Here is a 12423-nt window from a genome sequence, read left to right as displayed (position 1 = left end):
GAAAAAATTTGGGAAAAGCATGAAAAAAATCGGGGGGAAAATGGGGGAAAAAAGGGGAAAAAATTGGGAAAAAAAGGCAAAAAAATGGGGAAAAAATGGAATTTTGGGGGGTTTTGGGGTTAAAAATATCAGGGAAGGTTTGGAAAATTTGGGAATTGGGATGGGAAATTTGGAAATGCCACCATGGGGCAGCTCTACCAGGTCTGGAAAACACCCAAAATCATAAAAAATAATTAGGGAAAAAATTTGGGAAAAGCACGAAAAAAATCGGGGGGAAAATGGGGAAAAAATGGGGAAAAAACGGTGAAAAAATGAAGAAAATAGGGAAAAAAATGGGATTTCGAGGGTTAAAAATTTGGGAAATTTGGGATGGAAAAAGGAGAATTTGGGAATTGGATGGGAAATTTGGAAATGCCACCATGGGGCAGCTCTACCAGGTCTGGAAAACACCCAAAATTATAAAAAATAATTAGGGAAAATCACCAAAAAAAATTTGGGAAAAGCACGAAAAAATTTGGGGGGAAAAGGGGAAAAAATGGGTGAAAAATGGGGAAAAATAGGGGAGAAAATGGGATTTTTGAGGGTTTTGGGGGTTAAAAGTATCAGGAGGTTTGGGAAATTTGGGAGATTTGGGATGGGAAATTTGGAAATGCCACCATGGGCCAGCTCTACCAGGTCTGGAGAACACCCAAAATTATAAAACATAATTTGGGAAAAAATTTGGGAAAAGCATGAAAAAAATCGGGGGGAAAATGGGGGAAAAATGGGGAAAAAACGGTGAAAAAATGGCGAAAATAGGGAAAAAAATGGGACTTCGAGGGTTAAAAATTTGGGAAATTTGTGATGGAAAAAGGAGAATTTGGGAATTGGATGGGAAATTTGGAAATGCCACCATGGGGCAGCTCTACCAGGTCTGAAAATCATAAAAATCACAAAAATCATAAAAAAATAATTCGGGAAAACCTCCGAAAAAATTTGGGAAAAGTACGAAAAAAATTGGGGGGGAAAAGTGAAAAAAAGGCGAAAAAATAGGAAAAAAAAGGGGAAAAAATAGGAAAAAATAGGGGGAAAATGGGGTTAAAATGGGTTTTGGGGATAAAAATTGGGGAAATTTGGGATGGAAAAGGGGAATTTTGGGAATGAGGAGGGAAATTGGGAGGGAGGGGAAAGAAAAAGTGGGAAAACATTGGGAAAAAAAACCCCAAAATGTTGGCGGGGAGGGAAATCTGGGATAAAAATGGGGAAATTTGGGATGAGGGTGATTAAAAATCCCAAAAATATTTAGGGAAAAAACCCCAAAACCCTCAGGGCAGGGAGGGGAGGAGGAATCGGAAAATCCCAAAAACCCAAAACTCCTGAGGGGAATTTTTGGCTATTTCGGGTTAATCCATCCCGGGGATGTTTGGGAGCTTCAGTCGATCCCGCCGAACCCCAAAAATCCCACTTTTAGCGATTTTTCGCCATTTTTTCCCCTCACGATTCTCACCAACCTGCTCCCTCAGGAACACCACGAGGAGGATTTCTTCCTTTACATCGCCTACAGCGACGAGAGCGTGTACGGAGCCTGACCCAGCCCTGCCCTCCCTCCCGCCAGCCCCGCCGGAGCCCCAAAACCCCCTTTTTCCCCTCAAAATCCCCTTTTTTCCCCTCAGAATCTCCTCGTTCCGCTCCCCGCGCCCCTCCCGCCAATAAAAGCGACGGAGCGCCTCTGGGCCTCCACCGGAAGTGGGAGTGGCTTTTATAGGGGGCGGGGTTTGTGGGCGGGGCGTGGTGGGCGGGGCTTGCATAATTAGGTTGGGTATGTGAATGGCATGTGGGCGTGGCCTCGCCGAGGGGGCGGGATTAGCGCATGCGCGGTGCTGTGATTGGGCGGGGCGTGGCCAGGCGGGGGCGGCGCGCAGCGAGGCGGCACCGGACGGAGCGGCGGCGGAGCGGGGGGGGAGCGGCCATGGCCGAGCCGGGAAACGGAGGTACCGGAGAGAGAACGGGGAGGGGAACGGGACAGGGGAACGGGGGGGAATGGGAGAGGGGAACAGGGAAATTACCGGGGGGAACGGCCATGGGGAGCCGGGAAACGGAGGTACCGGAGAGGAATCGGGAATAACCGGGACAGGGGAACGGGGGGGAATGGCCATGGCCGAGCCGGGAAACGGAGGGACCGGAGAGGGAACCGGGAGTGACCGGGGGAACGGGGAGAGCGGGGGGAGCGGCCATGGGGAGCCGGGAAACGGAGGTACCGGAGAGGGGAAAACCGGGGGGAACGGGGACAGGAGCGAGGGGGGGAATGGAGAGGGGACCGGGAATTTACCGGGGAACAGGCCATGGCCGGGCCGAAACGGAGGTACCGGAGAGGGAGAACCGGGAATAACCGGAGAGGGAACGGGGGGGAACTGGCCATGGGAGCCGGGAAACGGAGGTACCGGAGAGGAGAACCGGGGGAACGGGGACAGGGAACAGAGGACTAACAACGGGGAGCGGCCATGGGGAGCCGCGGAAACGGAGGTACCGGAGAGGGGAAAACCGGGGGGAACGGGGACAGGGGATCCGGGGGGAAATGGGAGAGGGGAACCGGGAATTTACCGGGGGGAGCGGCCATGGGGAGCCGGGAAACGGAGGTACCGGAGAGGAATCGGGGAATAACCGGGACAGGGGAACGGGGGGGAATGGCCATGGCCGAGCCGGGAAACGGAGGGACCGGAGAGGGAACCGGGAGTGACCGGGACAGGGGAACGGGGGGGAACGGGAGAGGGGAACCGGGAAATTACCGGGGGGAACGGCCATGGCCGAGCCGGGAAACGGAGGTACCGGAGAGGGGAACCGGGAGAGGTGAACGGGACTGACCAGGGGGAGAGAACGGGGAGGGGAACCGGGACTGAGCGGGACAGGAGAACCGGGAAATAACCGGGGGAAACGGAGGGGAGCGGCCATGGGGAGCCGGGAAACGGAGGGACCGGGAGAGGGGAACCGGGGAATAACCGGGGGAACGGCCATGGGGAGCAGGGCGGCGGAGCTACCGGAGAGGGGAACCGAGCAGGGGAACGGGGGAGATCCCCGGGGGGAGAGAACGGGGAGGGGAGCGGCGGAGGTACCGGAGAGGGGAACGGGAGAGGGGAAGGGAGAGGGGAACCGGGGGCAGAGAACGGGGGGAGAGAACGGGGGGAGCGGCCATGGCCGAGTCGGGCGGCGGAGGTACCGGAGAGGGAACCGGGAGTGACCGCGGGGAGATCCCGGGGCGGCGGCGGAGGGGTTGGACCGGGAGAGCGGCCGGACCGGGGAGGCCTTGGGAGCTCCGGTAGCGGCGGGGTTAAACCCTCAGAGCTCCGGTAGCGAGGAGATTGGAACCCTCAGCGCTCCGGTACCGGTAGATCCCTCAGAGCTCCGGTAGCAGCGGGGTTGGAGCTCTCAGAGCTCCGGTAGCGGGAGGCCTTCAGAGCTCCGGTAGGGTTAAACCCTCAGCGCTCCGGTACCGGCGGGGTTAGAGCTCTGAGAGCTCCGGTACCGGTAGGGTTAAACCCTCCGAGCTCCGGTACCGATGGGGTTAGAGCTCTGAGAGCTCCGGTACCGGCAGGGTTAAACCTTCAGCGCTCCGGTACCGGTGGGATTTGAGCTCTCAGAGCTCCGGTACCGGTAGGGTTAAACCCTCAGCGCTCCGGTACCAATAGGGATAAACCCTCAGCGCTCCGGTACCGGTAGATCCCTCAGCGCTCCGGTACCGGTAGGGTTAAACCCTCAGCGCTCCGGTACCGGTAGGGTTAACCCCTCAGCGCTCCGGTACCGGCGGGGTTAGAGCTCTCAGAGCTCCGGGACCGGGCGGTTTAACCCCTCAGAGCTCCGGTACCGGTGGGGTTGGGTCTCTCAGCTCTTCTATCTCCGGTACCGGCGGTTTGAGCTCTCCTAGCTCCGGGACCGGGCGGTTTAACCCCTCAGAGCTCCGGTACCGGTACCGGTGGTTGGAGCTCTCCTATCTCCGGTACCGGTGCAGTTGGAGCTCTCCTATCTGCGGTACCGGTAGGGTTAACCCCTCAGCTCTCCGGTACTGGTACCAGTGGTGTTGGGTCTCTCCCATCTCCGGTACCGGTGCCGGGTGGTGCTGGGTCTCTCAGCTCTCCGGTACCGGTACAGTTTGAGCTCTCCTTACTCCGGTACCGGTAGGGTTAACCTCTCAGCTCTCCGGTACCGGGCGGTTTGAGCTCTCAGCTCTCCGGTACCGGTACCGGTACAGTTGGGTCTCTCCTATCTCCGGTCCCGGTCCCGGGCGGTTCCCGGGGCGCACAGCTCGCTCCCGGTACCGGTCCCGGTGTGACTCTCCTCTCTCCCGTTCCCAGAAGCGCTGCCGCCGCTGAAAACCGAGCCGCAGGTGAGAGAAACACCGGGAGAACCGGGGGGGACCGGGAGGGACCGGGAGGGACCAAAAACCGGGAATTCCCGGTCTGTTCAACCTTCCCGGGGAGTTTGGTTGTACCGGGAGAACCGGGAGGGATTAACGGGGAAATCCCGGTGGGTTTAACGGGGAAATCCCGGTGGGTTTAACGGGGAAATCCCGGTGGGTTTAACGGGAGATCCCGGTGGGTTTAACGGGGAAATCCCGGTGGGTTTCCGGTGCTCCCGGTGGGTTTCCGGTGCTCTAACGAGATATCCCTCCCGGTTCCCGCAGCCCCCCGAGAAGCGCCGCCGAACCATCGAGGATTTCAACAAGTTCTGCAGTTTCGTCTTGGCCTACGCGGGATACATCCCGGCGGCCGCCGAGGTAACCGGGGGATACCGGGAGGTACCGGAGAGGCACCGGGAGGCTCCGGGATGTACCGGAGAGGCTCCGGGAAGCACCGAGAGGCTCCGGAGATGCTCCGGCCGGTGGTTTACCGGTTCCCGAGCGGTTTCCGGGTCCCCAAACCCCATTTCGGAGCTCTCCGGTTCCCCTCCCGGTTCCGCCGCCGCCCCGCGTGATTGACAGCGCGCCTCGCCCCGCCCCTTCATTCCCCTCAGCCAATCGCGTGGCTGCACCGCCCAAGCCCCGCCCACCACGGGTTGGGCAATGGGGAAGCCACGCCCACTGACAAAGGACCAATGGCGGCGCTGCTGTGTTGGCCACGCCCCTCGGGCCGCGCGGGGGATGCTGGGAGGTGTAGGCGGAGCTTGGCGCTGGGACTGCAAATCCCGGCGTGCCTTGCGCGGCGCCGCCATGTTGGGGCGGGGAGGAGTTCGGGGGGAATTGGGGAGATTTTGGGGTGAATTTGGGAGGATTTGGGGTGATTTTGGGTGAATTGGGGTGAGTTTGGGTAGATTTGGGGTGAGTTTGGGGAGGGTTTTGTGGTTCGGAGTAGGTTCAGCGTGAATTTGGATGTTTTGAGTGAATTTGGGGTGAATTTGGGAGGATTTGGGGTGATTTTGGGAGGATTTGGGGTGAATTTGGGAGGATTTGGGGTGAATTTGGGGCTCCTGAGGTGATTTTGGGAGGATTTGGGGTGAATTTGGGTAGATTTGGGGTGACTTTGTGAGGATTTGGGGTGATTTTGTGAGGATTTGGGGTGATTTTGGGAAGATTTGGGGTGATTTTGGGTAGATTTGGGGTGATTTTGGGGTCCTGGGGGGATTTGGGGTGATTTTGGGTGGATTTGGGGTGAATTTTGGTGGATTTGGGGTGATTTTGGGAAGATTTGGGGGATCCTGGTGACATTTGGGACAAATCTGAGTTTCCTGTGATGAATTCTCTCAGCCCGGGTTGGATTTTGGGGTCAAGTTGAGTTTCCTGAGGTGGATTTTGGAGTCCTAGGTGTGATTTTGGGGTGAATTTGAGTTCCCTGAGGTGAATTTTGGAGTCCTAGGGGGAATTTTGGGGTCCATTTGAGTTCCTTGGGGTGAATTTGAGTTCCCTGAGGTGGATTTGGGTGAATTTTGGGTGAATTTCAGTTCCCTGAGGTGGATTTGGGTGAATTTTGGGTGAATTTTGGGTGAATTTGAGTTCCCTGAGGTGGATTTTGGATGAATTTTGGGTGAATTTGAGTTCCCTGAGGTGGATTTCAGTTCCCTGAGGTGGATTTCAGTTCCCTGAGGTGAATTTCAGTTCCCTGAGGTGAATTTTGGGTGAATTTCAGTTCCCTGAGGTGGATTTTGGGTGAATTTTGGGTGAATTTGAGTTCCCTGAGGTGGATTTGAGTTCCCTGAGGTGGATTTTGGGTGAATTTTGGGTGAATTTTGAGCTCCTCAGGGTGCAATTCCAACATATCTCAATCCCCTGCTGTGCATTTCATCCACCCAGTAAAAATCCCAATTTTAAAGTGAATTTTGTGCATTTTTGGGTAATTCTCCCTGTTCTTCCCCAGGCCAGCCCCAGCTTTGCTCACCCCAATACAAACTCCAACCAAAAACTGAATTTTCTATATTTTTTCTCTATTTTTTGGGTATTTTTTGGGTTTTTCTCCCAGTCCAGCCCCAGCTCCCCTCACCCCGATATAAATCCCAATTTTAAATTGAATTTTCTATATTTTTTTCTCTATTTTTTGGGTTTTTCCCCCAGGCCAGCCCCAGCTCCGCTCACCCTGGTACAAATCCCAATTTTAAATTGAATTTTCTATATTTTTTCTCTATTTTTTGGCTAATTTTCCCGTTTTTCCCCCAGGCCAGCCCCAGCTCCCCTCACCCCGATATAAATCCCAATTTTAAATTGAATTTTCTATATTTTTTTCTATATGTTTTCTGTATTTTTTTGGGTATTTTCTCCCAGGCCAGCCCCAGCTCCCCTGTCCCCGATATAAATCCCAATTTTAAACAGAATTTTCTATATTTTTTGTACATTTTTGGATAATTCTCCCAGGCCAGCCCCAATCCCAACCATAAATTGAATTTTCTCTATTTTTTCTATATTTTTTTGTATATTTTTACTATATTTTTTGATAATTTCTCCCCAGGCCAGCCCCAGCTCTCCTCACCCCGATTTAAATCCCAATTTTAAATTGAATTTTCTATATTTTTTCTCTATTTTTTGGGTATTTTTTGGGTTTTTCTCCCAGGCCAGCCCCAGCTCCCCTCACCCCGGTACAAATCCCAATTTTAAATTGAATTTTCTATATTTTTTTCTATATGTTTTCTATATTTTTTTGGGTTTTTCTCCCAGGCCAGCCCCAGCTCCCCTGTCCCCGATATAAATCCCAATTTTAAACAGAATTTTCTATATTTTTTGTACATTTTTGGATAATTCTCCCAGGCCAGCCCCAATCCCAACCATAAATTGAATTTTCTCTATTTTTTCTATATTTTTTTGTATATTTTTACTATATTTTTTGATAATTTCTCCCCAGGCCAGCCCCAGCTCTCCTCACCCCGATTTAAATCCCAATTTTAAATTGAATTTTCTATATTTTTTCTCTATTTTTTGGGTATTTTTTGGGTTTTTCTCCCAGGCCAGCCCCAGCTCCCCTCACCCCGGTACAAATCCCAATTTTAAATTGAATTTTCTATATTTTTTTCTATATGTTTTCTATATTTTTTTGGGTTTTTCTCCCAGGCCAGCCCCAGCTCCCCTGTCCCCGATATAAATCCCAATTTTAAACAGAATTTTCTATATTTTTTGTACATTTTTGGATAATTCTCCCAGGCCAGCCCCAATCCCAACCATAAATTGAATTTTCTCTATTTTTTCTATATTTTTTTCTCTATTTTTTGATAATTTCTCCCCAGGCCAGCCCCAGCTCGGCTCACCCCGAGGGCACACCCGCCTGGAGCTCCACCCCAGTACAAATCCCTATTATAAACTGAATTTTCTCTATTTTTTTCTCTATATTTTGTACATTTTTGGATAATTTCTCCCCAGGCCAGCCCCAGCTCGGCTCACCCCGAGGGCACACCTGCCTGGAGCTCCGCCCCAGTACAAATCCCAATAATAAATTCAATTTTAAATTCAATTTTTTCTCTATTTTTTGGCTAATTTCCCCGTTTTTTCCCCAGGCCAGCCCCAGCTCGGCTCACCCCGAGGGCACACCCGCCTGGAGCTCCGCCCCAGTACAAATCCCAATTATAAATTCAATTTTAAATTCAATTTTTTCTCTGTTTTTTGGGTGTTTTCAGGCCAGCCCCAGCTCGGCTCACCCCGAGGGCACACCTGCCTGGAGCTCCGCCCCAGCCGCGCTCAGATACAGATCCCAAACTGAATTTTCTCTATTTTTTCTCTATTTTTGGGGGTAATTCTCTATTTTTTGGGGTTTTTTCCCCAGGCCAGCCCCAGCTCGGCTCACCCCGAGGGCACACCCGCCTGGAGCTCCGTCCCAGTACAAATCCCAACCATAAATTCAATTTTAAATTCAATTTTTTCTCTATTTTTTGGGTTTTTCCCCAGGCCAGCCCCAGCTCGGCTCACCCCGAGGGCACACCTGCCTGGAGCTCCGCCCCAGCCGCGCTCCGAACCATCGAGACTTTCGTCCGCAAAGCCAAATCCTCCAAAAAACGCGGCTTGGGCACCTCGGAATCCTCGATTTTGGACAAAATGCGCCTCAAGGACTCTCTGTTCGACCTTCCTCCTCCTCCTCCTCCTCCTCCTCCTCCTCCCCGCCGCAGGGATCGCCGCAGCCGCCGCGGGGACTCGGGGGGATCGCGGGGCGGCGGGAGGGCAGATTTGGGGCGAATTCGGCTGAAAAAGAGCAAGAAGCGGCGCTGGAAGAAGGGCGACAGGGAGGCGCTGGGCGGCAGGGTGACACCGAGCGACACAGAGTCCGAGGAAGATCCTCCTTCGCCTCCTCCTCCTCCTCCTCCGCCGCCGCCGCTGCCCCCCGAGGGGAAGCTGGGGGGAGCCGGGCTGGGCAAGGAGGGGGGAAGCACCGAGACCAGCCGCGACGGAGAGGGGGACGGCAGCTCCAGCGAGGGGGATGGCAGGGTCATGGATGAGGATATCATGGTGGAGTCAGGTGAGTTATTTAGGATTTTGGGGTGAAATCTGCGGATTTTGGGTGGTTTTGGGGTTTGGGGTGAAAAATTGGGGATTTGGGGTTTGGGGTTGCAGCCAGGGGGACGGCAGCTCCAGCGAGGGGGAGGGCAGGGTCATGGATGAGGATATCATGGTCGAGTCGGGTGAGTTAAATTTGGGGTGAAATTGGGGAAATTTGGGGTGTTTTGGGGTGAAATGTGGGGATTTTGGGGTGTTTTGGGGTGAAATGTGGGGGTTTGGGGTTCCGGCAAGGGGGACGGCAGCTCCAGCGAGGGGGACGGACGGGTCATGGATGAGGACATCATGGTCGAGTCGGGTGAGTTTGGGGGAAAAACTGGGGATTTTGGGAAATTTGGGGGTTTGGGGTGAAATGTGGGGGTTTGGGGGTTTGGGGTTCCAGCAAAGGGGACGGCAGCTCCAGCGAGGGGGATGGCAGGGTCATGGATGAGGATATCATGGTGGAGTCGGGTGAGTTATTATTTGGGGGAAAAATTGAGAATTTAGGGTGTTTTGGGGTGAAATGTGGGGGTTTGGGGGTTTGGGGTTCCAGCCAGGGGGACGGCAGCTCCAGCGAGGGGGACGGACGGGTCATGGATGAGGATATCATGGTGGAGTCGGGTGAGTTTGGGGTGAAATTATGGGATTTTGGGGTGAAATGTGGGATTTTGGGGGTTTGGGGTTCCAGCAAAGGGGACGGCAGCTCCAGCGAGGGGGATGGACGGGTCATGGACAAGGATATCATGGTAGAGTCGGGTGAGTTATTATTTGGGGGGAAATGTGGGGATTTTGGGGGGTTTTGGGGTTTGGGGTTGCAGCCAGGGGGACGGCAGCTCCAGCGAGGGGGACGGGCAGGTCATGCACGAGGACATCATGGTCGAGTCGGGTGAGTTTGGGGTGAAATTATGGGATTTTGGGGTGAAATGTGGGGGTTTGGGGTGAAAAATTGGGGATTTGGGGTTTGGGGTTCCGGCAAAGGGGGACGGCAGCTCCAGCGAGGGGGACGGCAGGGTCATGGATGACGACATCATGGTGGAGTCAGGTGAGTTGTTTGGGGTGAAATTATGGGATTTTGGGGTGAAATGTGGGATTTTGGGGGTTTGGGGTACCAGAGAGGAGATTGAAAGAGGGGGACGGCAGCTCCAGCGAGGGGGATGGCAGGGTCATGGACGAGGACATCATGGTGGAGTCGGGTGAGTTATTATTTGGGGTTTTGGGGTGAAATTATGGGATTTTGGGGGTTTGGGGGTTTGAGGTTGCAGCAAAGGGGACGGCAGCTCCAGCGAAGGGGACGGCAGGGTCATGGACGAGGACATCATGGTGGAGTCGGGTGAGTTAAATTTGGGGTGAAATTGGGGAAATTTGGGGTGAAATGTGGGGATTTTGGGGTTTGGGGGTTTGGGGTACCAGCGAGGGGGATGGGCGAGGATATCATGGTGGAGTCGGGTGACTCCTGGGATTTGATCACCTGTTACTGCCTATATTTTTATTTTAATTCCCCATTTTTCCCCAATTTCAGGTGACGACTCCTGGGATCTAATCACCTCTAATTTTTAATTAATTTCCCCATTTTTTCCCCAATTCCAGGCGATGACTCCTGGAATTTGATCACCTATATTTTTATTTTAATTCCCCATATTTTAATGAATTCCAGGTGACGATTCTTGGGATTTAATCACCTATATTTTTATTTTAATTCCCCATTTTTCCCCATTCCAGGCGACGACTCCTGGGATTTAATCACCTATATTTTTATTTTAATTTCCCATTTTTTCCCCATTTTTCCCCCATTCCAGGTGACAACTCCTGGGATCTAATCACCTATATTTTTTTATCAATTTCTCCATTTTTCCCCCATTCCAGGTGACGACTCCCGGGATCTAATCACCTATATTTTTATTTTAATTCCCCATATTTTAATGAATTCCAGGTGACGACTCCTGGGATCTAATCACCTATAATTTTTACTAATTTTCCCCAATTTTTCCCCCAATTCCAGGCGATGACTCCTGGGATTTAATCACCTGTATTTTTATTTTAATTTCCCCATTTTTCCCCAATTCCAGGTGACGACTCCTGGGATTTGATCACCTATATTTTTATTTTAATTTCCCCATTTTTCCCCATTCCAGGCGATGACTCCTGGGATCTAATCACCTATATTTTTATTTTAATTCCCCATTTTTCCCCCATTTTCCCCCAATTCCAGGCGACAACTCCCGGGATCTGATCACCTATAATTTTATTTTAATTCCCCATATTTTAACGAATTCCAGGTGACGACTCCTGGGATTTAATCACCTATATTTTTATTTTAATTCCCCATATTTTAATGAATTCCAGGTGACGACTCCTGGGATCTGATCACCTGCTACTGCCAGAAGCCGTTTGCCGGCCGGCCGATGATCGAGTGCAGCCAGTGCGGCACGTGGATTCACCTCTCCTGCGCCAAAGTCAAGAAGAACAACGTTCCTGACGTCTTCTATTGCCAAAAATGCCGCGAAGGACCTCGCAGGGCCACCCCTGCTGCCCCCAGGGATTCCTAAAAACGGGAAAATCCCAACTTCCTGAGGGTTTTGGGGTGAAATCCCAATTTCTGGAGGATTTTGGGGTGAAATCCCAATTTCCGGAGGATTTTGGGGTGAAATCCCAATTTCCGGAGGATTTTGGGGGTTGGCAGGTCTCCGGTCGGGAGGGTTTGGGGGTTTGGAGCCTCCAGGAGTTGAGATTTTGGGGGTTGAAATCCTCAGATTGTGAGATTTGGGGTGTGAAAATCTCCTGAAATTGCGAGATTTTGGGGTTTGGAAATCTCCTGAAGTTGTGCGAAATTGGGGTTTTTAACTCCCAAAATTGTGGAATTTTGGGGTTTTAAACTCCCAAAATGGTGAGATTTTGGGGTTTGAAAATCTCCTGAAGTTGTGAGATTTTGGGGTTTGAAATCCTCAAATGGTGAGATTTTGGGATTTGGAAATCTCCCAAAATTGTGAGAGTTTGGGGTTTTGGGATTGTTTTCCCCCTAAAAATAGTGGAATTTTGGGGTTTTTAATTCCCAAAATTGTGAGATTTTGGGGTTTGAAATCCCCAAATGGTGAGATTTTGGGGTTTGAAATCCTCAAAGTGTGAGATTTTGGGGCCCCAAAAACGGGATTTTTTGGGGAAATTCTCACCTCAGATTGGGAGATTTTTGGGGTTTGTAATTCATCCCCAAATCATGAGGCTTTGGGGTTTTTTAAAAATCCCCAAGAATTGTAAGATTTTTGGGATTTCCACAATTAAAAATAGAGAAATTTGGGGTTTTTTTTACTAATCCCCCAAATCACGTGGTTCTGGGGTCCCCAAAATGAAGGATTTTGGGGTTTTCCTCCTAAAAATGGTGCAATTTTGGGGTCCCAATTACAAATTTGGGGGTTTTGATTCCTCACCCACCCCGGGAGGGAGATTTTTGGGGTCCCTCATCTGCAGGACAGGAGGGTTTTGGGTACAAATTTGGGATTTTCTTACCCCAAATCATG

The 12423-nt window shown here is 51.7% G+C and overlaps 2 protein-coding genes across 2 annotated transcripts in view; both read left to right on the top strand.

The window, feature by feature from the left end:
* The window catches only part of GABARAP (GABA type A receptor-associated protein), a 44776-nt gene extending 43051 nt beyond the window's left edge, over positions 1 to 1725 (top strand). Inside the window, exon 4 of the mRNA XM_085045226.1 lies at positions 1503 to 1725. Within this exon, the coding sequence (XP_084901352.1) occupies positions 1503 to 1568 (66 nt within the window). The 3' untranslated portion in view covers positions 1569 to 1725. The remainder of the gene's footprint in view (positions 1 to 1502) is intronic.
* Positions 1726 to 3133: 1408 nt separating this feature from the next.
* Positions 3134 to 11487, top strand: PHF23 (PHD finger protein 23). Its single transcript, XM_085045206.1, has 6 exons — positions 3134 to 3189; positions 4326 to 4357; positions 4655 to 4747; positions 8330 to 8863; positions 9767 to 9797; positions 11255 to 11487. The coding sequence occupies exons 1-6, from the start codon at positions 3168 to 3170 to the stop codon at positions 11455 to 11457; spliced, it is 915 nt and encodes a 304-aa protein (XP_084901332.1). The 5' UTR covers positions 3134 to 3167; the 3' UTR covers positions 11458 to 11487.
* The last annotated feature ends 936 nt before the right edge of the window (positions 11488 to 12423 follow it).

Source organism: Lichenostomus cassidix, unplaced genomic scaffold (assembly GCF_008360975.1).
Source record: "Lichenostomus cassidix isolate B80296 unplaced genomic scaffold, HeHo_3.0 HiC_scaffold_34, whole genome shotgun sequence".
Taxonomy (NCBI): Eukaryota; Metazoa; Chordata; class Aves; order Passeriformes; family Meliphagidae; genus Lichenostomus; species Lichenostomus cassidix.
Note: the sequence above shows the minus strand (reverse complement) of the source record. Positions and strands in the feature narration are given on the sequence as shown.